Here is a 25728-nt window from a genome sequence, read left to right on the forward strand (position 1 = left end):
TGAACATCATTTGAAGTACAGTATTATGATATAATTCTATTAATGTAATTGTGTCATCAAACAGACTCCACCCCTTGTGATGGTAATTGGCACATTTGCTTTATTTTGAAAACAGACATTGAAACCATTTTTTATTTTTTTCTTAACTTTTTTATTTTTCACAAGTCTTAACTCCTTGATAGGTTTTGAAACTGGACATTGCACTCACTGGAACATAGGAAAAGTTTATCATTTTTTTAAAGTTTTTTGCTCGTTTTGTTTGAGTTTTCTTTTAACTTTTTTTTCTTTCTTTTAATATCAGTGCAAGAGCTCTTTATTATTTTTATTTTTTTCTCCAATTCATATCAAACGTCATAACAACACCTAAAGACATCAAAAAGAAGCCGCCACGCCCAAGGGTAAGAATCTGTGACGACCTGGGTAAGTGTCACAGATGCATCCTGGGTAAAGTATCTGTGACTGCCAAAAAACGTTCCTCTCAGAGGGAGAGTTCCCATCATGCAACTTGGTTCGATGGTTCATGCTAGTGTTTGCTCGGCGGGGGAAACGGCTGGTAACACCCTTTAATTGTAACCTATAGACCGGTAACACCCTTTAATTGTAACCTATAGGCCGGTAATACCCTTTAATTGTAACCTATAGGCCGATAAGAACCTTTAATTGTAACCTATAGGCCGGTAACACCCTTTAATTGTAACCTATAGGCCGGTAACACCCTTTAATTGTAACCGATAGGCCGGTAACACCCTTTAATTGTAACCTATAGGCCGGTGACACCCTTTAATTGTAACCTATAGGCCGGTAACACCCTTTAATTGTATCCTATAGGCCGGTAACACCCTTTAATTGTAACCTGTAGGCTGATAAGAACCTTTACTTGTAACCGATAGGCCGGTAACACGCTTTAATTGTAACCGATAATCCATAGTTTATCATGTGTTCTGGTCTTCAAACCTACTATTTTTAAAAACGTCTCAAAAATGTTTCAAAAGTGTTTTCGAAAATAGCCATCCCGCAATGCTCACAGCGTGACGTGCCGTGAGTTTGCGGATCGGCTATTTTTGAAGAATCTATAACTTTTTTTTTCTTTTTTTCAATATTTCCAGCTATAATGGCATGTCCAAAACAGGGATGCTAGGGTCAAAGTGTTTAAAATAGCTCCCTTACTGTTGATGAGACTAAAAGACAAAGGCTTGTAAAATCACAGTCAGAATCAGCGTCATGTTTGATCCTAACTGTTATTCTGTATACATAGTTTATTTGGACTCAAGACAAAAAGCTGCCCAATTGAAAATGCCACACATTTATGAATACATTCTATTTTCCATTCAACGTGTTATAGTTTTCACTATAGCTATGTTTCCATTTGTTTTTTATTTAGTTTTATTATAATTTTTTTGTGCACGCATTACGCAGAAAAATGGATTGTTGCTCACAAAATTGTGGAATATTTATGTCAGCGCGTTGCGAGTGCAATGCGCGTACTGTACGGCACATTCGCAACGCTTTTTTGTTGTTTGTTGTAAATGTGTGCATTTCCTCATGGGCGGACTCATTCGAAACACGGATTCACTCACTGGTAAATATATCAAAGTCACACCAAATCATACTGGTATCATCACCATCATCATCATCTTCATCACCACCATCATCATCATCATCATCTTCACCACCATCATCATCATCATCATCATCATCATCTTCATCATCATTTATCTTGAGCCAAACAACGTCACGTTGGAAACTCCCCCAACATGAGAGAATCATTGCCACACAAAAAATGACAAACAAATAGAAGTGGGCCGCCTTCGCGTTGGGGAGGCGAAGAGCGGCCGTTTTTTAGACTTTTGTTGTTTTCATCATAATTATTCTTCGTTAATATTTCGTCTTCCTCTTCTTCATCTTCTTCGCCTCTTCCTCGCCGTTAAACTTTCTCTGGGTCGTCCTTGCAGTCTGCAGCCGCCTCCCCCTCCTCTGCTGCTGGGACCGCCTCCTCCGCTTTAGACTCCTCCCCTGAGGAGAGGAGAGGAGAGGAGAGGAGGGGAGGGGAGGGGAGAGGGGAGGGGAGGGGAGGGGAGGGGAGGGGAGGGGAGGGGAGAGGGGAGGGGAGAGGAGAGGAGAGGAGAGGAGAGGAGAGGAGAGGAGAGGAGAGGAGAGGGGAGAGGAGAGGAGAGGAGAGGAGAGGAGAGGAGAGGAAAAAGGAAGTTTATAAGATATTGAATTATGGATAAGTTCTTTTGTCATACCCTGATGCTATTCTTTGCCCATTGTATTTTAGTTATTTATCACATTATGTTTGTATTCGTCTCCGTACTGTTTTCCTTCCTGTAATTTTTGTTCTTAAGATAGATTCAGTGAAAACAACTGTCCTTTTTTTGGTGACTCCTGACACCCTCTGAATATGTGAGCAGGCCGTGTTTTCCTGTTAAAATTTTTCATTGATTTCTATAAATTGTTAGGGGAAATGAAAATTATTAAGGTGATACACCATGAAATTTCACTTTTCCTATTTATAACATTTTTTGGGGTCCCACTAGCACCTTCTATCGTCACAAAGTCCCATTTCTGACCGTTGTGTCTTTCTCTGGTTTTGGGAAGGCAAAGGTTAAAAGTATCCCACGGGTTCTCAAAACAGGCTGTCCAGATTTGCTGACGTCATCGACGGCCGTTTTTGAAGGAAAATAAATGTTGTGTGTGTGTGTGTGCGTGCGTGCGTGCGTGCGTGCGTGCGTGCATGTGCACTTTATATGCGTTAGTCATGATTGGATGAGTCATATGAAAGCACTTAGCCAAAACGAGAGTAAATGCCAGCGGAACAGTATATTGCAAGCCATTTTGGCAAAATTATGGTCGGCGCCACCTACACGTTTGGCTGTGTAGCTCATGCCCCGAATGCCCGATGCTTACAAGCTGTACCTCGTTGTAAAGGTGACAAATCAACGATGAAAATGACATAAAAGACAATACAATTTGGTAAAATTAACGGGGAGATATAATGTACCAAAGTCAAGTTTCCTTTCTTTTTGTGCTGAGTTTATATGGCCTTATAGTTCATCATTATAATCACTCTATCACTTTAATAGGTTCTATTCAAAGCCTTTGTTCATGATGTCATCTCTACATGATGTCATCGTCTGGGAAGAGAAGGAGACATCAAGGATGACATCACCGTCCACTGGGAGATAGGGCTGATGGGATGTGTGTGTGTGTGTGTGTGTGTGTGTGTGTGTGTGTGTGTGTGTGTGTGTGTGTGTGTGTGTGTGTGTGTGTGTGTGTGTGTGCGCGCGCGTGCGTGCGTGCGTGCGTGTGCACTTTATCATGCGTTAGTCATGATTGGATGAGTCATATGAAAGCACTTAGCCAATCATCTGTCAGTCCAGGACAGGTGAGATGTGATTTGCTGGTCAGTCATGTTGATTGACAGCGGTCAGAATGCCCTTGCATAAACCGTGCAGGTCAATAAAACATTCATGTCTCCTCACTTGGTGTCCATCGCTTGATAACGCTGACGTGAACAACATGGACAGTAAAACCCCAGAGCAGCGGTTCCCAAACTTTTTTGTCTCAGGGCACCCCATTTTTTTTATCCGAGCGAGGCACCCCTACATTATAATTTTCACTCCCAGCACCTTATATTTATAGATAGTATATCATCGTTGTCGGGTGGAAACCTTGTAAAATTCGTTTTGTATTTATCATCTATAAAATGTACTAAAGTAGTGAAAACAGCAGATCTACAAGCACACAACGCCTCGTATCGCGAGGTGTTGTGTGCTTGTAGATCCGCTGTTTTCACTAGTTTTGTGCGACAGTCTTGTATGATGAAGCAGGGCTTTGCTTTACCAAAAGACGTACACATTTGAAACTTGGAGATACGAGGTGTCTGCCCGACAGTGACGATATTTTAGTGATTATGTTGCGATGAAAACGTTGAGATAATAGCCATTTTGGTTAGAACTGACTGAAAATAACTTTGTACTTTGTATATTTTTTCAAGTGTCCAAATAAATTCCAAATATTATCAAATGATCTCGAGGCACCCCTGGACTGCCGTCGCGGCACCCCAGGGTGCCCCGTCACCCACTGTGAAAACCCCTGCCCTAGAGTACGTTCTGTAAGGGCATTGGTATTGCATCGTCACGTATATCTTTAGATATGGAACTCTCCATGGTAGAGGGGCGTAAATTGGCAGGGGTATGCAGCTGCCATACCCTGGGTCCAGGGGGGAAATAAAAGTTACTTTTAAATATAAATCCATGAATGTCTCTTTGTCTATCTGTGCTGGTTATTATGTTGTTAAATTACAGTAAAATAACTACAAATGCAAAATTTAACAACATGTTCCCTTTAACAAGGTATTATAATTATATTCTCAACACTTTTATTCTGTCCATTTTGACAGAATGGTATATTCCCAGGTTCTGCAGGTCAGCTGCACAGGTGCAATGAATTAGTGTTAATTGTGGCAAGTTTACTAACATGCCAAGTTTAGCTGCACTTGAACAACCGTTCCAGGCTGCCATATCCAGCCCAAGAAACCGTAGAAAACTTTGGGGAAAACGGGCAAATAAACAGGTGTGCGCATGAGGACTCCCATCTTGCTTTTGCTGAACTGACGCCACTGCCACGGTAGCTCTGAGAAGGTTCCACTGCGCTGCAAACCGGCAGAGGTTGAGCCGGTTCCCAGAACGCCACCTTTTTTTCACAACATCGTATCTAAAAATGTGAGGTCGTCCCTTAAAGGTAAAGGTAGCAGGCACCTACGGATGTTTCAGGTGGCGACGCCAAGTACAACTAGAAGTACTGTTCCTATGAAACAGTGTGGGCTCGCTTGTAAAGAAATAATAAAAAAAAAAAAAATGTTGTTTTTCCTTCATTTCTTATGTTTGCCAACGTGACTATACTCTGCAGCAAGCTAACTGTCATGTGAAGCTCAACCAATACTCCAGCTAACACCACTCCCAGATGTTTTTCCGTCAATTTCCAATTGCACCTCATTGGCTAAGGGCCCTGCCTTTGTACTGTCTGGGCAGGACTTGATAGATAATAAATAAATAATGAAGATAACTTAGTGTTCTCGCCTTTCAGGCGAGCCCACAATTAATATTTGGTTACAATCAGAAACTGAAACGATCAAATTCCTTATAATTTAAGGGTCCATCCCAGTGAGTTTAATATGAATTGTATATGCTGTATATAACTATTCATTTACAGAATGTCTGACCGTCCGCCGTCTGACCGTCTGTCTGCATGCTGACATCACTGATACTAAACAGTGTCGTCACCATGGTAACAATGACCAACTGACATCACTGCAGTGCCCAAATTTGGAGATGGCATCACAGACTGGCCTGGACACGGAACACCATATATGGGCATAAAAGAGTGCCAGCCAGACATACGGATACACCGGGTATTTATTGCACAACTGGACATGGATGGTGACTGTTCTGCCCAACGGGCATCGGTCTGGGTTCTCCTACATTACTTCTGAGACTCCTACATTCAATCCCTCATCGCACATGTTCTATAGATCTGCTATCACACCCCCGGGCACATGTTCTATAGATCTGCTATCACACCCCCGGGCACATGTTCTATAGATCTGCTATCACACCCCCAGGCACAGGTTCTATAGATCTACTATCACACCCCCGAGCACATGTTCTATAGATCTGCTATCACACCCCCGGGCACATGTTCTATAGATCTGTTATCACACCCCCGGGCACATGTTCTATAGATCTGCTATCACACCCCCAGAGCACATGTTCTATAGATCTACTATCACACCCCCGGGCACTAGTGATGCGCGGATAGGCTTTTGAAGTCATCCGAATCCATCCGCGCAAATTAATTATCCGCCCATTATCCAACCGCATTAATTATATCATCCAATTTATAAATCTGCATCCATCCTCATCCGCAACTTCAAAAGTATTTTTATTATTATTACCCTTATTATTAGGCTAATATTATTTTCTGGTAGGCTATTCCCTGTTAGTTTTCTTAGTTGTGCGATCACAGAAATGCATTGATCTAGCCTACGGAATGTCTCCGTTCGTCTTTTTTCGTTCTTTTTTTTTTTTTGAGTCGGTGCTGCGTCGATGCAGACAGACATGCAGGCAGACAGACAGAGTCAGACCCACGAGAGAGAGAGAGAGCGAGGGAGAGAGCGAAAGAGAGAGGAACAAACACAACTTAGTGGGAAGTTTAACTTACCTACTGTACAGTACTTTACAATATGGACTATGGAGCTGAGAGGGATTCACTTTTTAGCGCAGCGCGAACAGAGGTAATGAGTGCGATGCATGCCGTGATGCCATTGCTTTAAGTGGACACAGCTGTTTAGTTTTATCGTGGACTGCACATTGCCTCATGAAAAATGATGGTTAGGCTACTTTACAAATTATACAAAATAACACACACTAACACAGACACAAGCATACCTAGACTTAGCTTTTTATTGATAGATATTATTAGGCCATAATTTATTTCCTGCATTATTTCATCCGCGGATATCCGAAATTAATTAATAATTATATTTGATTGATCCAAATCCGACTGCACCGCGGATCACCGCGGTCCACCGCGGCTAAAACCGCTATCTGCGCATCTCTACCGGGCACATGTTCTATAGATCTGCTATCACACCCCCAGAGCACATGTTCTATAGATCTACTATCACACCCCCAGAGCACATGTTCTATAGATCTACTATCACACCCCCGGGCACATGTTCTATAGATCTGTTATCACACCCCCGGGCACATGTTCTATAGATCTGTTATCACCCCTGGGCACATGTTCTATAGATCTGTTATCACCCCTGGGCACATGTTCTATAGATCTGTTATCACCCCTGGGCACATGTTCTATAGATCTGTTATCACCCCTGGGCACATGTTCTATAGATCTACTATCACACCCCCGGGCACATGTTCTATAGATCTGCTATCACACCCCCGGGCACATGTTCTATAGATCTGTTATCACCCCTGGGCACATGTTCTATAGATCTGTTATCACCCCTGGGCACATGTTCTATAGATCTGTTATCACACCCCTGGGCACATGTTCTATAGATCTGTTATCACACCCCCGGGCACATGTTCTATAGATCTACTATCACACCCCCGGGCACATGTTCTATAGATCTGCTATCACACCCCCACATGTTCTATAGATCTACTATCACACCCCCGGGCACATGTTCTATAGATCTACTATCACACCCCCGGGCACATGTTCTATAGATCTGCTATCACACCCCCACACATGTTCTATAGATCTACTATCACACCCCCAGAGCACATGTTCTATAGATCTGTTATCACACCCCCGGGCACATGTTCTATAGATCTGTTATCACCCCCGGGCACATGTTCTATAGATCTGTTATCACCCCTGGGCACATGTTCTATAGATCTGTTATCACCCCTGGGCACATGTTCTATAGATCTGTTATCACACCCCCGGGCACATGTTCTATAGATCTGCTATCACACCCCCGGGCACATGTTCTATAGATCTGTTATCACCCCTGGGCACATGTTCTATAGATCTGTTATCACCCCTGGGCACATGTTCTATAGATCTGTTATCACACCCCCAGAGCACATGTTCTATAGATCTGTTATCACACCCCCGGGCACATGTTCTATAGATCTGTTATCACACCCCCGGGCACATGTTCTATAGATCTGCTATCACACCCCCAGAGCACATGTTCTATAGATCTGTTATCACCCCTGGGCACATGTTCTATAGATCTACTATCACACCCCCGGGCACATGTTCTATAGATCTGCTATCACACCCCCGGGCACATGTTCTATAGATCTGTTATCACCCCTGGGCACATGTTCTATAGATCTGTTATCACCCCTGGGCACATGTTCTATAGATCTGTTATCACACCCCCGGGCACATGTTCTATAGATCTGTTATCACCCCTGGGCACATGTTCTATAGATCTACTATCACACCCCAGAGCACATGTTCTATAGATCTACTATCACACCCCTGGGCACATGTTCTATAGATCTGTTATCACCCCTGGGCACATGTTCTATAGATCTGCTATCACACCCCCGGGCACATGTTCTATAGATCTACTATCACACCCCCGGGCACATGTTCTATAGATCTGTTATCACACCCCCGGGCACATGTTCTATAGATCTGCTATCACACCCCCGGGCACATGTTCTATAGATCTGTTATCACCCCTGGGCACATGTTCTATAGATCTGTTATCACACCCCCAGAGCACATGTTCTATAGATCTGTTATCACACCCCCGGGCACATGTTCTATAGATCTGTTATCACACCCCCGGGCACATGTTCTATAGATCTGCTATCACACCCCCAGAGCACATGTTCTATAGATCTGTTATCACCCCTGGGCACATGTTCTATAGATCTACTATCACACCCCCGGGCACATGTTCTATAGATCTGCTATCACACCCCCGGGCACATGTTCTATAGATCTGTTATCACCCCTGGGCACATGTTCTATAGATCTGTTATCACCCCTGGGCACATGTTCTATAGATCTGTTATCACACCCCCGGGCACATGTTCTATAGATCTGTTATCACCCCTGGGCACATGTTCTATAGATCTACTATCACACCCCAGAGCACATGTTCTATAGATCTACTATCACACCCCTGGGCACATGTTCTATAGATCTGTTATCACCCCTGGGCACATGTTCTATAGATCTGCTATCACACCCCCGGGCACATGTTCTATAGATCTGCTATCACACCCCCGGGCACATGTTCTATAGATCTGTTATCACCCCTGGGCACATGTTCTATAGATCTGTTATCACCCCTGGGCACATGTTCTATAGATCTGTTATCACACCCCCGGGCACATGTTCTATAGATCTACTATCACACCCCCGGGCACATGTTCTATAGATCTGTTATCACACCCCCAGAGCACATGTTCTATAGATCTGTTATCACCCCTGGGCACATGTTCTATAGATCTGTTATCACCCCTGGGCACATGTTCTATAGATCTGTTATCACCCCTGGGCACATGTTCTATAGATCTGTTATCACACCCCCGGGCACATGTTCTATAGATCTACTATCACACCCCCGGGCACATGTTCTATAGATCTGTTATCACACCCCCAGAGCACATGTTCTATAGATCTGTTATCACACCCCCAGAGCACATGTTCTATAGATCTGTTATCACACCCCCGGGCACATGTTCTATAGATCTGTTATCACACCCCCGGGCACATGTTCTATAGATCTGTTATCACACCCCCGGGCACATGTTCTATAGATCTGTTATCACACCCCCGGGCACATGTTCTATAGATCTACTATCACACCCCCGGGCACATGTTCTATAGATCTGCTATCACACCCCCAGAGCACATGTTCTATAGATCTACTATCACACCCCCGGGCACATGTTCTATAGATCTGTTATCACACCCCCGGGCACATGTTCTATAGATCTACTATCACACCCCCGGGCACATGTTCTATAGATCTACTATCACACCCCCGGGCACATGTTCTATAGATCTGTTATCACACCCCCGGGCACAGGACTAGTATAGTATATAAAAAAAATCAAACCTCTGTTCGAAGTGAAGCGGTGAATTTGTATGTGTTCTAGAGCTATGAAATCTGTGTTCTAGATCTATAAATTCTGTGTTCTAGATCTATGCTTTCTATGTTCTTTAGTTCTATATTTTTGAAGACCGCTTCCAATGAATGGCTTTGTGTGTATCACGCCCATATATGGTCATTTCAGTCCAGAATGAACAGGCTTTTTCAAAAACAGAATTTCCGTTACCTTATGTCCATATATGGTCACTCCAGGCCAGAATGAACAGGTTTTCCTGTCCCGCACGTGCAAAATATCAGTCCAGAATGAATAGGTGTCGTAATGTGTGTCCCATGTCCATATATGGTCATTTCAGTTCAGAATGAATAGGCTTTATATGTCCTGTACATCCAGAATATGTGTGCGGTGTCCCTCCCGGTCAGATGAATGGATACTTTGAGGATTGGTCAAGCTTCACATGATAATTTGGCCTTCAACTGTCATACCGGCTCTCCAAATACATTCAGAATAGAGGTTTTATCTGTCCACCGCTTCACTTCGAACCGAGGTTTGATTTTTAGATTCTATGTGTTCTGAATGAATGAATGATTTTGTCTGGAGAGCCAAATTGTCATGTGAAGCTTGACCAATCCTCAATTCTTCATTCTGGACTGGACATGCACGGGAGTCGGGACATGCACGGGACAGACAAAGCTATACCTTGGAAGCGGTTTTCATCGCTACAACAAGCTCCTGAGTCCTGGTGATGTCACAACAACACCATGACATCGTGTAGGGTGATGTCATAACTTTCTGACTGTTATGACTGATGTCATCAACAAAGAGCCAATCACACGGACTGGTCTCGCGGGGCTTCATACCTGGCCGAAGGCTCATCAATAATTCAGAGCCAATCAGAAGCCAGCAGAGAGAGTGATGCTGTCTGAACGGTCACTCTGTTGGCTTCCATCAACCTTAACCAACCTCATGAATATTCATCACCTCATTAGTGTCATGTCATCTGGTAACCAAGATCACAGCGGGCCATACTTGGTATTTTCAGGTTTTAAACAAACAAACTATTTGGATTTTTCAACTCTGAGTACAAATGGAACCAAATGGACCCTGGCTTACTTATTTGTATACTTTGTACTTTTTGAGCTGTGCTAATCGCTCCTACGTCAGGCTTTGTGTGTACCGTATGTATGTCCGTCCGCAGAGCTTGGCATCGGCCAAGCTTCAAGGGACGTTAATGACATTAAAGGACAATTTTATCAATAAAAAGCTTTGTTTGTTTTTTACAACAAGGGTTCATATTTTAGATTGTAATTAGAGGAAAGAAAAAGTGAGTGTTAAAATGTTTTCATTTGCTTCGTTCTATTGTTTTATCACGTTTACCGTGTTAAAATGTGGGGCATGCGTACGCATGGGGGCATGCGTACAAGTGGCTAAATATGTCTTTTTAGACACAATAAGCCAGCAGTTTCTTTATTGCTATTTACAGTAACACATAGGCCTTCCTTATATTTGCCAAGATCTGCTATTCTTGGCAAAGAGGTTTGGTGTAGAGTGAAAATAAAAGCAGACTAAGTATTGACGGTTCAAGTGGTTCAATGTCTAACAATATACATTAAACCAACAACCTGCACTGATGATGTTGCTGTCAAACAAGTCTAAGCTGTCTGAGAAATGAAAATGTTCAATCTGCAACACAATTTCATACAATACGTAGTGGGGGTCCCTGCTTCATCTCTCTCTCAGTTAGGGGTCCTTGGCCTGAAAACGCTGAGGACCCCTGGTCTATTGCCAGTTGCAGACCCATTCAGACACTCTGACATGTTGTCAAATCCATTGAATAAATCACCTTTGGCAACGTGACAACTTTGAATCCACACGTTGTCCGTACTGCAGTGGTGTAAAGTAACTAAGTACTTTTACTTAAGTACTGTACTTAAGTACAGTTTTGAGGTATTTGTACTTTACTCGAGTACATCCAATTTCCAATACTTTCACTTCTACTCCACTAACTTTTTCTCCACTACAATTATTTGAAAACTTTAGTTACTAGTTACTTTGCAGATCTAAATTAAAATATTATAAAACATTAAGCCAGATTTTATATGGTGGCCATTTGAAAATAGGGTTAGTCAATCTACAAGCTCACAATGCGTTGCGAAACATTTTGTACTTGTACTTTTGGTAATTTAAGTACTTATTGATGCCAATACTTTCATACTTTTATTCAAATACATTTTGAATTCTGGATTTACTTTATCTACAGTGCAGTATTGATACTTTTACTTAAGTATAAAATGTGAGTAGTTTTTCCACCTCTGCCGTACTGAGTGGTTCTGGTGACAGGTCCTACTGGCCACTGGCGTTAATAATTAATAATTCATGTATTATTATAGCAGTGACCGCTGGAGTGCATCAATAATTCATTAATAAATCACAACACCTGTTATCTGTAGGGGGGGGGGGGGCAGCCTCCACTTCTCTCCGAGGTGGTGGTAACCATGACAACAGGGAGGCAGTGAACTGCTAGATGACCTACTTTCACTGCTAGTTTGATGCATGTGCGTGTGTGCACTGTGTGTGTGTGTGTGTGTGTGTGGGGGGGGGGGGGGGGGTGTCTGTGTGTGTGTGGGTGGGTGGGTGCGTGTGTGTGGGTGGGTGGCTATGAGGGACACTAACACACACACACACACACACGCGCACGAACACACACACACACACACACGCACACGCACACGCGCACACGCACACGCACACGCACACACACACACACGCACACGCGCACACACACACACACACACACACACACACACACACAGTGCACGCACACAGGTGCAGTCTCGATCATAGACTGTAAAAAAGAGATGAACAAAGCTACGCCCATATATGGTCAAATGAACAGTAAATGAAGCGTGTGCACGTCGCCATGTTTCTACTTCCTGTCCTGAAAATGGAAATGGTTCCAGGATTCTATTGGCTGGGACAGAGCGGGGGGGGGGGGGGGGGGGGTCAATACATACTATTGGTTGGGAGCTTGTCAATCAAGCTAGCCACGCCCCTCCTAGGGCATATACTATTTTATCATCAATTTTAAAATGCATGGGAGCATTATTTAACAAAAGACATATCATGGTGATTGAAAGAAGACTTTAAACTAGCGACTGGAAGCATAAAGTATTTATGACAATGTTTATTAAAGGATAACTTTGTTAACTGTGTTAAAATGCTTTCATTTACTGCTTTCTATCGTTTTAGCGATTTTAACAATTTAGATTTCAGTGGGTGGGGGCATGCGTACAAGTGGCTATCTTTTTAGACAACTGGTAATTTCTGTATTACTATTTAAAGTAACACTACTAGCACCCATACGTCACGTCTGCCCATGAAGGATTGCGGTGCATCTTGGGAATTGTGTCTAAAAAGACATATTTAGCCTCTTGTACGCCTGCCCCCACCCACTGAAATTACAATCGTTAAAATCACTGAAACGATAGAAAGCGTAAATGAAAACATTTTAACATTCATCTTTTCTTTTCCTTGTTGTAAAAAAACAACTTTAAGGTCATAAAATCAAGTGTAAAGTTCGGCAAAACCCCATACACTTGAATGGAGCATAATTCTTTTTAGTACTTTTTGGGGAAAACAGCAAAAACATATGAACTTTCTCTTGAAGTCTCTTCCTATATCGCCTCGGGGAAATCTCGCTTTTGCGAACGCCCATCATTTCGACGGGAGGGTTAGCGACTCACTCCACGGAGGTTAAGGTTAGGGTGAGGGTTAGAGTCGAGTGTCGAAAAGATGACATGTACTAACAGCGACACGCTCCCTATCGCCTCAACTTGCAAGCCGGATACTATGGCACTGGTATTAACGCGCGCGCGTGTGTGTGTGTGTGTGTGCGCATGCGTGCGTGCGTGCGTGCATGCGTGCGTGCGTGTGCGTGTGTGTGTGTGTGTATAGTTCATCATTGTCTTCATCATTGTGGGGTGTGTGTCTCGCCGACGAGGACCAGACACAAAGCACTCTAATGTAATATCGATACACACACGCGCACACACACACACACACACACACACACACACACACACACACACACACACACACACACACGCGCGCGCGCGCACACACACACACACACACACGCGCGCGCGCGCGCACACGCGCGCGCGCGCGCGCACACACACACACACACACACACACACACACACACACACACACACACACACACACACACACAGAGCGGTGGAGCAGTGCCAAGCACCTTTCAGGAGGCAGCAGAGTGTTTAATGGCTGCCTGGCAGACTGGGGTAAAAGTCACCCGTCGTATTGAGCTTTATTAGTTATTTAAAAGAAAGTAATTACATTGTGAGCATCTCCATGAACTCAGTGCACTCACAGCGAGCGTGTGCTATATGTGTGTGTGTGTGTGTGTGTGTGTGTGTGTGTGTGTGTGTGTGTGTGTGTGTGTGTGTGTGTGTGTGTGTGTGTGTGTGTGTGTGTGTGTGTGTGTGAGGCATGCGGCGCGCTCTTTTCTCGTGCATGTATTTTTCGCCCGTGCCATGGCATTGGTCCGACATCACATTGTTCCTACATCCCATTAGTCATAATCTGGTGATGTTAACCTGGTGAAAAATACTATGCCTAAACCTAACCCAAACCCTAACCCTAACCTCAGTAAAGCTATGCCTAAACCTAAGCCAAACCCTAACCCTAACCTCAGTAAAGCTATGCCTAAACCTATGCCTAAACCTAACCCTAACCAAATTCGGACTAATGAGATGTAGGACTAATGAGATGTAGGACTAATGAGATGTAGGACTTATGAGATGTAGGACTAATGAGATGTAGGACTAATGAGATGTAGGACTTATGGGCAGTCCCCTTTTTGGCCCGCCTGTAGTCTTTTAATATGTACAAGCAGTTCTAGGGGCTTTGCTGGCGCTGGAGAATGCTAACTGACCCTAACCCTAACCCTAACCCTAACCCTAACCCTGCAACGTGTTTTGAGCTTGTAGATCGGCTATTTTTTGCTATGTATATGCATTGTGGCCCTCTGAAGTGAGCTTGAAAATGTAGTGGCCCTCTCCATCATCAAAGTTGACCACCCCTGGTCTAGACTCTAGGCACCAAAACACACATTCTCCTCTCTGGTACCATATGGAGCGGAGGGGAGCAGAGGAACGAGGGAATATCTTTTGTTTCCTAGTCGTCTATTTATTATCAGCTACTGTAACAGAGTCTACATATGATGTTACAGTAGCTGTATATATTTAATAATAATAATAATAATAACTTTATTTATATAGCACCTTTCTAGACAGTGTCACAAAGTGCTGCACAACAAATCTACACAGTAAAAAAAGGCAAGGGAAACAAAAATAGTTAAAATGGATGAAACAAGAAAAGCAACAGTTACACTAAGGTAAAATTTAAATGTTCAAAGACCAGCGGTAAAAATAAATAAATAAATGAAACCAGCTTTAGTTTCTGCAAATCCTCGCAGTGTATTTGCAAGCTTGGATGAAACAGGAACACATGGCAGGTTCCCCCCTGGTCTCACAAGATCCAGGACTCGATTCTTAACTTTTGCTCTCAAGTTTGGGTATTAAACCTTGTCAGTTATGTTATAACTGACAAGGTATATATCACCAGTCAATCAACGCCATTTGAAATGGTTACACCCCGCCACATGTCTCCTTTCCGACAGACACTAACCCTATCTCTAAGCCTTACCCTAAACTTAACCTCTATGGAAGTGTTGCCACTCCGACAATAAGAAGTCAATTTCGGAGTGGCGACATGTCGGAATGGAGAGCGACACCCATTTGAAATGTGAGTTTGCTGGCTGTCCGACGCGCTCGTTGCGAGGACCCTTTAGTTACAGGGGAGGGTTAGACCCGTGCCGGTGTTTATACCTCAACAACATGATGTATTATTTTGTACGAATGTTAAAAAGGAAACTTGAATGAAGTGTTTTTCCTAGCCACGTTGTTGCTGTCAATGATGGTGCAAAAAGCTGTAGGCTAATCTGCTTCAACTTCAGCTCAGCCTGTGATCTTATCGTAGTTCTGAGAAGAACATCCTATAGTAGTGATGTGTTTTACAATCTTTCATTGTCAGAGAGAGAGTGAGACGTGCAGCAGAAAGACATCTCTGTTCATTGACCGCATGCAGTAGCGTTGCTATAGCAACTTGTTACAGCCCAATGTACACTTCGTCGTACGATGGGGTTGTGCGGCCTGAAAATAGCAGGTCTACAAGCACAGTGTGTAGCAGATGAATGCATGGAGAGCTCGTACGGTAGATCTGCTATTTTCGAACCTGTGACCCGCTATGCGGCGAAGTGTAACTGGACTTAAGGACTGGGTAGCTGTTCTCGTACTAAAGGAGAATCCCGGACAAGTGCTTTATATTCTTACAGTAATTCGATTTATTCGTGGTAGAGGCGGAAAAAACACTTTTTTGTAGCAGCTTGTGTGAATACAGTAGATTCCAATATACACTCTGATTTCTCTGAATTAACGGAATAAGAGTCTTTGATTTTTTCTATTACTGACGATGGCCGATAGGAACATTTGGTTACATGTCTCCATTCCGACATGTCTCCACTCCGACATGTCTCCATTCCGACACTAACCCTATCCCTTACCCTAACCCTAACCTTAACCTCTATGGAAGTGTTGCCACTACGACAATAACCCTAACCCTAACCTCAGTCTCCGTACCTTGTTGATCTTTCGTCTCCTCGCTCTTCTCCACTGTGGGGCTGACAGCAGCAGGCACGTCGGCTTGTCTGGCCTCCACCTTCTCCTCCTCCACCTGCTTCACCTCCTCCTGGGCAGCAGGGGGCGCTGTGGTGGTGGTGGGAGTCTTGGCCGCCGGGGCCTCCACCTCTTTGGGCTTCTCCTCAGCTTTCTCCTCCGCCTCGGGCTCCTCTTTCTGGGGCTCGGAGGCGACCGGTGGGGCGGCCGCTACCGGAGCAAAGATGTTGTTGTTTAGAATTATAGTTTTGTTTACAGTTTACAATGGAAGTTATTAGGCAGAAGTAAACTACAGGATCACAGGTAAACCAAGTACCTGGCAACAGTCTAAACAATATACCATACCATCAATCAAATAATAATCTGCCTACATTGAAACTATATGCCTGGTAAACATTGGGCCTGATTCATCAATCTGGTCGTAAATATAGTGTAAATAAAGTGACTAAATCTGACTTATATTTCTGTACCTTCAAAATCCATTCAAAATCCCAGACAAAAAAAAAACATTGCTGAATCTGACCCCTAACTTGGGAATTGTCCTAAATGCCTAAATTGTCAAAATCGTAATTTGGCCGCAAAGTGCTTGATGAATCGGGCCCAATGAAGCTAGCATCTGTCTTAACATGCTTTCTAAATAACATTTAAAAATTGTGGTCAAGAAAAGGTAGTTCTAAGTAACTTAATGGCCGAGGTATGTCTGCATGGTCATCATACTGTATCTAGGTTGAGGTTAAGGCTAAAAAACTTAAAGAATCAGTCAAAATCAAAACTAAAGAAAATCAAACATAAAGTCTAATAAGTAACAACCTTGTACAGGAGACGTGGCGGCGGCAGCCGGGGAGTTTCCAGGTTTCTCCACCAGGGGGCTCTTGGCCGGCTGGCTCGACTCCTCCCCCTCCTTCTTCTGGCTCTCCTCCTCGGCAGGCTTCTCCTCCTCCTTGGCTGCGGGAGCCTTCTCCTTCTCCACCTCCTTCTCCTTCTTCTCCACCTCCTCCTGCTGCTGCACCTCCTCTGCCTTCTCCTCCTGCTCCTCCTCTCCTCCCTGCGTGGCCTCCTCCTCTTCCTGGTTGTTCACGGCAGGACTGTCGTCTCCTCCTCCTGCCTCCTTCTCCTCCTCCTCCTCCTCACCGTCTTTAAGGGTGGGACGATATGGAAAAATACGATGGCAAAATGTTTTCCCAAGCAGTATCACAATACACAATCTTATCACGTTTATTTTTCATGTTGGTTTTATGGTTATTTTTCAAGTTACACAAGGTAACAAAAACTACAAGAACAAGGAGTAACAGACTATTTAGACCAGTGGTCCTCAAAGTGGGGTCCAGGGACTCTAGAATTCAGGGTCTAAAATTGACCCTTACAAGTACCTAACTCTGACAGTGTGCAAATGAAACCATTTTGGTTTCATTTGCACACTGTCAGAGTTCAGGGGAGACCTTGACATTTTAAAGTTTGAAAACTACTGATTTAGACCAAAATGCAGGTTTAAATGGATTCTGCAATGAATCTCTGTATTAACAATTCAACAGGATATTTTCATAATGCTCCCTCATTGTGTATCACGTTCACGATATATATATATATATGATATCTCTGAAAAGGCGTATCGTGAAGACATTGTATCGTCTCAACGATATTGATCACCATATCGCCCACCACCTACCGTCTTTCATCTTTTTCCGGGTTATGTGTCCGCGGAAGCTGGCCTGTATTTTGGTGGCGGCCTTGTGGGCCTTGTTCTCCTCGGGTTTGCTGGGGGCCGTTGTTCCATCCTGCTCGATCTTCTGGTCGGCATCCTCGCTCTTCTCCACCTGCGTTTGGAGGACAGGCGAGGAGAGCACAGCGTCGTCAGCGAAAAGAGCAAACACTAGAAAACCACAACCAGCAGCTCCACCGGAAACCAAGCATGGACACATTGGAATGAGATGCACTGAAGGAATCCCTCAACAGTAACACTATTTGGTATGCGTCTACCACCGTAGAGGGTAGCAAATAGTGCTGCAAAGTTTGGGATACCAAATAGTCCTTGTCTTTGAAGCACTATTTCGTATCTCAGTACTTTAGCAGTGGGATATCAAATCGTTGTTTTTATAGCACTTTTTGTATTCCTCTATGGCAGCAAAGGGATGCCATATACTGCTGGTTTTGAAGCACTACTTTGTATCCCATAGTCCTTGTTTTTGTAGCACTATTTGGTACCTCAGTACTTTATTAGTGCGATAACAAATCATTGTTTTTAGCAAAGGGATGCCAAATAGTGCTTGTTTTGTACCACTATTTTGTATCCCTCTATTTTAGTAGAGGGATAGCAAATGGTGCTATAAAGACACATACTGTTTGGTATCCCAGTAGTGTTCATCTTCGCTTCTTGTTTTAGTTTGATGATGGATATCCCTCTATAGTCACAAAGGGATACCAAATAGCACGGCCCGTCTTGAAGGCTCTCAAGGACGGATGTCTTCCTTTGGTCGGATTGTAACTTCATACAATCACAACCTGTACACCAGGGTTCCCCAATTAGTTTTCCCCAAGGGCCGAATCATGTCCAGGGTACCAAGCCGAGGGCCACAACACTGCAGGGGGCGACGGTGGCGTTCCCGCTACTCCAGCGACAGTTCAGATATCGTCGATGTCGGGAGAAAATCTTGTATGTCCAAAACCGTTTGTTTTGCATTTATCATTTTAAAGATTATTTAAACTAGTGAAAACAGACGATCTACAAGCGCAAGTGCTTGTAGATCTGCTGTTTTCACTACTTTAGTGCGACGGCCTTGTACGATGAAGCAGGGCTTTGCTTTGCGAAAGAACACACACATTTGGAGCTACGAGGTTTCCACCCGACAACGACGATATACTAGTGTTGTTGGTGCTCTTATACCACCGACAGTAGCCCCCCGCGGGCCGCAAATGGCCTGCGGGCCGCCTATTGGGGAACCCTGCTGGACAGGTTCAACCAATCACAACCTGTACAGGTTCTACAACGTGTTATGAGTAGAAGGTGAGAGAAAACACAGAAGGTTGAGGAGGGCTAGCATGGTTAGCATAGTTAGCATGTAGAGAGAAGGTTAAAACATGACACTGAGACAGGTTATCCTGGCATCTCCCTGTTTTAGCTGTTTTATAAGAGAAACGTTTCCAAGAATGTAAAACGTTTTCAGAGAATGGACAAAATAATAATAATTAAAAAAAGAACATTTCCAAAAATGTCACCATTCCAGTATGTTCAACGTTTTAAAAAAATAGCCGATCTACAAGCTCTTAAAATGTGTTGCATCGCAAGGCGTTTTGAGTTGGTAGATCAGGTATTTGGTATAGTATGTAGGCTTTAAGCGGTTAGGGGTTGAGGATGGGTTTAGGTTTAGGCTCAGAGGGTGATATTTATTGGTGCGTTCAGGAAAAGGCACAGGACACAGGGAAGGGTCAAAGGTCAAAATGTACATTTAAATGCTGCTCCAAATATTACCTTGCGTACCCGGATCCAAAGCTGTCCGTCAAATAGGGGCGTGTGCTATGATGAGGCATATTAATCTAATGAAAAGAAATCAAATCAAATTAACAAATGAATGATGAGAAGCGGCAAACCAAATCAATCAGGTAACATTCAGAAATGAAACAAGCAAATAAAAGATTCAATGTCAAACTGATAATAATAAGGCCTTGTGCGGTGCATCTCTAAATAATGTGCACATCAAATAAACATGAACAAGCAATATGAAAGGTGCTGTAAAAGTGATATATTATATATTATGATAGCGATCATTGCTATAGTGTTTGTTCAGTAACAGTGTTAAATAGCTCTATATTGTGACAGTAATCATTGCTAGAGAGGGTTTGTTCAGTAACAGTGTTAAATAGCTCTATATTGTGACAGTAATCATTGCTATAGAGTGTTTGTTCAGTAACAGTGTTAAATAGCTCTATATTGTGACAGTAATCATTGCTATAGAGTGTTTGTTCAGTAACAGTGTTAAATAGCTCTATATTGTGACAGTAATCATTGCTAGAGAGTGTTTGTTCAGTAACAGTGTTAAATAGCTCTATATTGTGCATGACAGTAATCATTGCTAGAGAGTGTTTGTTCAGTAACAGTAAAGATTGTGCATTTGTTCTCTGTCCTTTATTGGATGAGATTTGTATCCCGACCTGAACATGTATGTTCTGTTCACTAACAAGCTGTTCAAACTATCCACAACATAGAGCTCTAACAACTATTTCAACAAAGAGAAAAGAGAAAAGCAACAAAAACAATTACAGCACCTTTTAAACATAACAACATGAAGCAGAGCATACAAAGCAGTGCAGCATCAAAGAAGGCAGATGATAAAAGGTGGTCAAATCAAACAGTAAGCAGTGAATGGTGTTTGTGTGATGGTTTTCTCCCCATGGACACTAGGTTCTCTTTGTACTGCTAGTACCCTTGTTGTATTGTATTCTCCCCATGGTCACTGGTTTCTCTTTGTACTGCTACCTTGTTGTATTGTATTCTCCCCATGGTCACTGGTTTCTCTTTGTACTGCTACCTTGTTGTATTGTATTCTCCCTATGGTCACTAGCTTCTACCCTTGTTGTATTGTATTCTCCCCATGGACACTGGTTTCTCTTTGTACTGCTACCTTGTTGTATTGTATTCTCCCTATGGTCACTAGCTTCTACCCTTGTTGTATTGTATTCTCCCCATGGACACTGGTTTCTCTTTGTACTGCTACCTTGTTGTATTGTATTCTCCCTATGGTCACTAGCTTCTACCCTTGTTGTATTGTATTCTCCCCATGGACACTGGTTTATCTTTGTACTGCTACCCTTGTTGTATTTTACACTAGCTGTCTGTATCTTCACTTCCGTGCTGCGTCTGGCGACTGAATTGCTCCGTGGGATCAATAAAGGCCTATCTCTCTACTAAGGCGTTTTGTCTTTCTTTCTTTCTTTCTTTCTTTCTTTCTTTTAGGCAGCACAGTATCATCAGCGTAACTCACGTTGCACAGTGTTAGGAATCTGTTGGAGCAGCGGTTCTCAAAGTGGGTCTGGGGACCCCCGGGGGTCCTTGAGGGGTTTCCAGGGGGTCCCCAGCTAAATGAATTAATATAGTATCAAAATCACTTTAACCCATATATCAGCTATTTCAAAACAGCTATTTTGAAACCAAAAATCCCTGGCACAAAATATTTTGCCTTCCAACAAAACATCTGAGATATACACCTATAATGACTCCTTATTGCACTTATTTCAATCCAGACATTAATAAATCATATTGTACCGTTGATAATGCTACTGACGTAGAAGCGGCATTTTAATTTAAATTACATTTCAAACCTCTTCATCCATTTATTATTAACGCATTATCTTTTATTGCAGTCATTAAAACGAATGGCACCTGCTAGTGAAAAATAGACACGGAATCATTAGAATGAATGAGACGTAGAGCTATGTTCTCCTGCGCACACACACACACACACACACACACACACACACACACACACACACACACACACACACACACACACACACACACACACACACACACACACACACACACACACACACAAAAGGAAAGGTTCTCTACAGAACCCCTATGAGGAACATGAAGGACCTTCAACTGAATAAAATGGTTTCTTCAGCAAGGCCAAGCATGGTTCTTCCTGGAACCATAAAGATATACACCTCCCAACCATCACAGGTTACCATAGTAACAGCATTCACAGCCAGGCCCCTCCCCCTCCCAACCATCACAGGTTACCATGGTAACCAGAGTGCTAACTCATCACAGCTGCCTCTGAGCATGTCGTTCTCTGTCGCCATGGGAACCACATAAATATATTCAAAACTCTGAGTTATGGATATGAATTATTATTATTATTATTAAAGGTTATCAGACTAATTGATTTGTTAGTAGACTTCATATGTAGAGTTTATACTTTATATAAATATATTAAAAAAATACAGCAAGATTAAAGGTGAGAGGTTCTAAATTAATGTTGGTTTTGATACATCTTTGTCCAGCACTGCCTGTTAGTGTGCCCCCAAATAACTGTTGAAACAGTAAAATTGTATTGATAATTATAACTTTAAATAATGTTAAGGGGGGGAGGGGGATAGGAACACAGTTGATGGTTAGAGGAGTAGTTCATTCATCATTTACTAACATTTAGCCCACAAACATTAAACCACATACTAACATTTTATGAACTGTCAGCCGGTCCGTGGTAGCACCAAGGTTTTACAATCCCCATAAAGTCTTGAATTCAGGGAGCTTTTTTTATTTTTGTATTGCTTATGTGACCATCAGAGTCTCATGATGCTACTGATGTCTGCGATGGCCTCATGGGATCGCTGATCCGGTAGGTTTTGTAGTCATCAACGGACTACCCTTTGACCGGAACTACCAAACGGGAATCAGTTTTAACCCTAAACAATTCCCCTGCGCTCAAGGGCAGGCTTTCCTCTGAGATGGACACACTGGTGACTGCATGGTTATGTCTCCGGTAAGAGACTGTTTGAATCTTCCATACCGATAATAATCATCACAGTCGATAATCATCGACAAAAACAAATATATATAAAAAACACCCTAATGAAGGCTTAATGGCTTGTGTAATTGATTGATCATGTTTAAAAATGGGGTGCCATGATTTTTTTCCCCCTCTAAACATGATTATCAGCTATTATGATTATACTAGGAGGAATTTTTTTCCAAAAAGGTGTACAGAAAGAGTTAAAATTAGGTTTTTATGTGGCCACACCCACTAGTTCATGAAGTATGCCTGGTTGTCATGGTGGGTGGTGACCCAGCTGAAGTTAGTCACACCCACAGTGTTGGGTGATTGGTAAAAGGGGAGGGGATGATTCTATGATGTAAATGTATCTGTGCTTTTGGACCGGCACTTTTGACCCACAAGGTGTCAGCCTCCAGATACAAACACCAAATACAAAGGGAATACATAATCGCTCATAACAACCAGACCAGGGGGTCTAATGAAGTACTGTCAACCTCCAAGACACATGAAAAACTGAAAAAGTACAAAACTATAGCACCACCTCTTGAAGGTGAACTATGATAATAAAATGAACATATTCTGAAAACACAATGTGGCCCACCCCTCCGATGGGAGGACCACCGCTACAAGGCGGGGGTCCCTCATGACACTGCAACGCGGGGGTCCGCCATGACGCTGTGACCCTGAGGACCACCGCGGGGGTCCCTCATGACGCTGTAACCCTAAGCAGCAGAAGTGTTGCTTTAGGAGCTCATACTGTAAATCTCCTTTTATCGTCACCGTCAAGCAGAAACCTGGAACGTCCAAAACCTTTAAGAAGCCTTGTGTTCCAACGGACCCATCGCAGGTAAAATGTTACTCTTTGTTAATACTTTACTCTGGTTCCATATTTATAAAACCCACACACACTTTAACCACTTTTACTTTAAAAAATAGAGACCGGCAACAAAATAAAGGTTGAAGAATGGAGATACAAGGTTTCCTGCCGAACAGCTCAGTGATACACCATCAGCGTGATTGACAGCCGAACCTGACACCCCCCCTCGGGGGGCCCCCAGCCAATAGGAACTCATAAATTAAGAGGGAGCAATCACCACGTGTGTGTGTGTGTGTGTGTGTGTGTGTGTGTGTGTGTGTGTGTGTGTGTGTGTGTGTGTGTGTGTGTGTGTGCTGTATTATTATATGTGAAGGCCTTAAAGGGGCCCCACCATGAATTTCACATTTTTCTTTTTTTTTTCTTGTTTTTTGGTCTTCCTAGTGTCTCTTCAAGCCCCCAGAAAAAAAACATTAATTAACTCTAAGCCTTGCCTTTCATTTCAGTGATTTTCTGAATGGGCGTGTCTGAACAGTACTCTTTTGAAATCAGTCCCTTGTTTATGTCACAAAGGGGCTCATTTCCTATTGGGCCCCCTCGAGAAGGGGGTGGTACGTTTTGGGAAGCTATATTCTATTGAGACTATATATATGAGGTGGAACCATGAGGTAAAGTGGAACTAAATTTGGCTTGAATTGGATTGACTCTACATGGTTCTCATCGTGGTACCATGCTAATTTTCTCTGCATCGTTCCAATTTTAGCCCAAAGACAGCGCCCCGTTGCCAACAAAGGGCATTTTGGTATTGCATCTGAAATGGCTTGGTATTAGAGACGGATAGAACACGAAATTTCTATATCCGAGTGGTTGTTTAGGCTAAAACCTGCATAAAACCGTATTATGGACCAATATTTATATAAAATATATATTTTGAAAAGCATGGGTGGGGCCCCTTTAATATCCCCAACCACCAGTAGGCTTTACTGAGACATGACCTTTGACACCATCTAAATGTCTCAATAGTTATATTGTACAACATAGTAGTTCCGCCGAAGCAATCTGATTGGTTGAAATAGCTCTCTATCCGTGATGCTAATGAGCATTATGGAACGGGTCTCATCAAACAAAGAAATCAGCTGTGCCGGTCGCAAAAGAGCTACCGGGCTCCCTCTCCCAACACTACTGCCCTGCCTACGGAACTCGACCTTCGGCATCGTTCCTGCAGCAACCATGCAGGCCTGCCGATAATCATGATAACACACACCACCCTCTCGCGTAATATTGTTTAATTATTACACAGTTTGGTTGAGTGCTGAATTAAGCTGTGTGTTATTTCCCCGCTCTATAACACACCTCTGTCTAATCAAAGACTCAGAGCAACTGGTTGCACAGCCCTGCTTGGATTTGACGCTGTATCCAACATGACAGCCATGTAAACAAACACACAGCGTCATTTGCAACTAAACGTTGCTCTCAAGAATGTTTTTGAAAACATTTGAATCGAGAAATAGACGATACATTAACCAAAACCTATTCTATTCGATAAAAATGGTAAATGGTGCATTTGTATAGCGCCTTTATCCAAGGCGATTTACATATATTGCGCATTACATTCACCCATTCACACACACTTTCACACACCGATGTCAGAGGAAACCATGCGTGGCACCAACCTGCTCATCAGGAGCAGTTAGGATTCCCACACACAGTCAGGCACTAAGTTGTGTGAGAGTTGTGTGGGGGAGGCGGGGGGCAGAGACAGCGCAATGCATTCCGGATGGAAGTCTAGTGGTTTGAAGTCTAGTGAGAGTCCTGTGGTTGCACAGAGCACCATCCAACAAGCTCACAACACGCACTAGACTTCAAACCACTAGACTTCCATCCGGAATGCATTGTGCTGTCTCTGCCCCCCGCCTCCCCCACACAACTCTCACACAACTTGGTGCGTTCCAGTGTGAGTGCAGCATTTGGGGTTCAGAGTCTTGCTCAAGGACTCTTCCACACTAACTCTGGGGGAGCCCGGGATCGAACTGGGAGCCCTTGGGAAACCC

General features: G+C 43.2%; 1 protein-coding gene across 1 annotated transcript in view; it reads right to left on the minus strand.

Annotated features, from left to right (window-relative positions):
- Positions 1–1924: 1924 nt before the first annotated feature.
- gap43 (growth associated protein 43) overlaps positions 1925–25728 on the minus strand; it is a gene marked incomplete at both ends in the record, with an annotated part of 47498 nt that continues 23694 nt past the window's right edge. Inside the window, 4 exons of the mRNA XM_080731128.1 lie at positions 1925–2013; positions 16334–16579; positions 17180–17503; positions 18036–18183. Of these exons, the coding sequence (XP_080587254.1) occupies positions 1925–2013; positions 16334–16579; positions 17180–17503; positions 18036–18183 (807 nt within the window). The remainder of the gene's footprint in view (positions 2014–16333; positions 16580–17179; positions 17504–18035; positions 18184–25728) is intronic.

This window comes from Nannobrachium achirus (assembly GCF_963921795.1).
Source record: "Nannobrachium achirus genome assembly, chromosome: 8".
In the NCBI taxonomy this organism is placed as follows: domain Eukaryota; kingdom Metazoa; phylum Chordata; class Actinopteri; order Myctophiformes; family Myctophidae; genus Nannobrachium; species Nannobrachium achirus.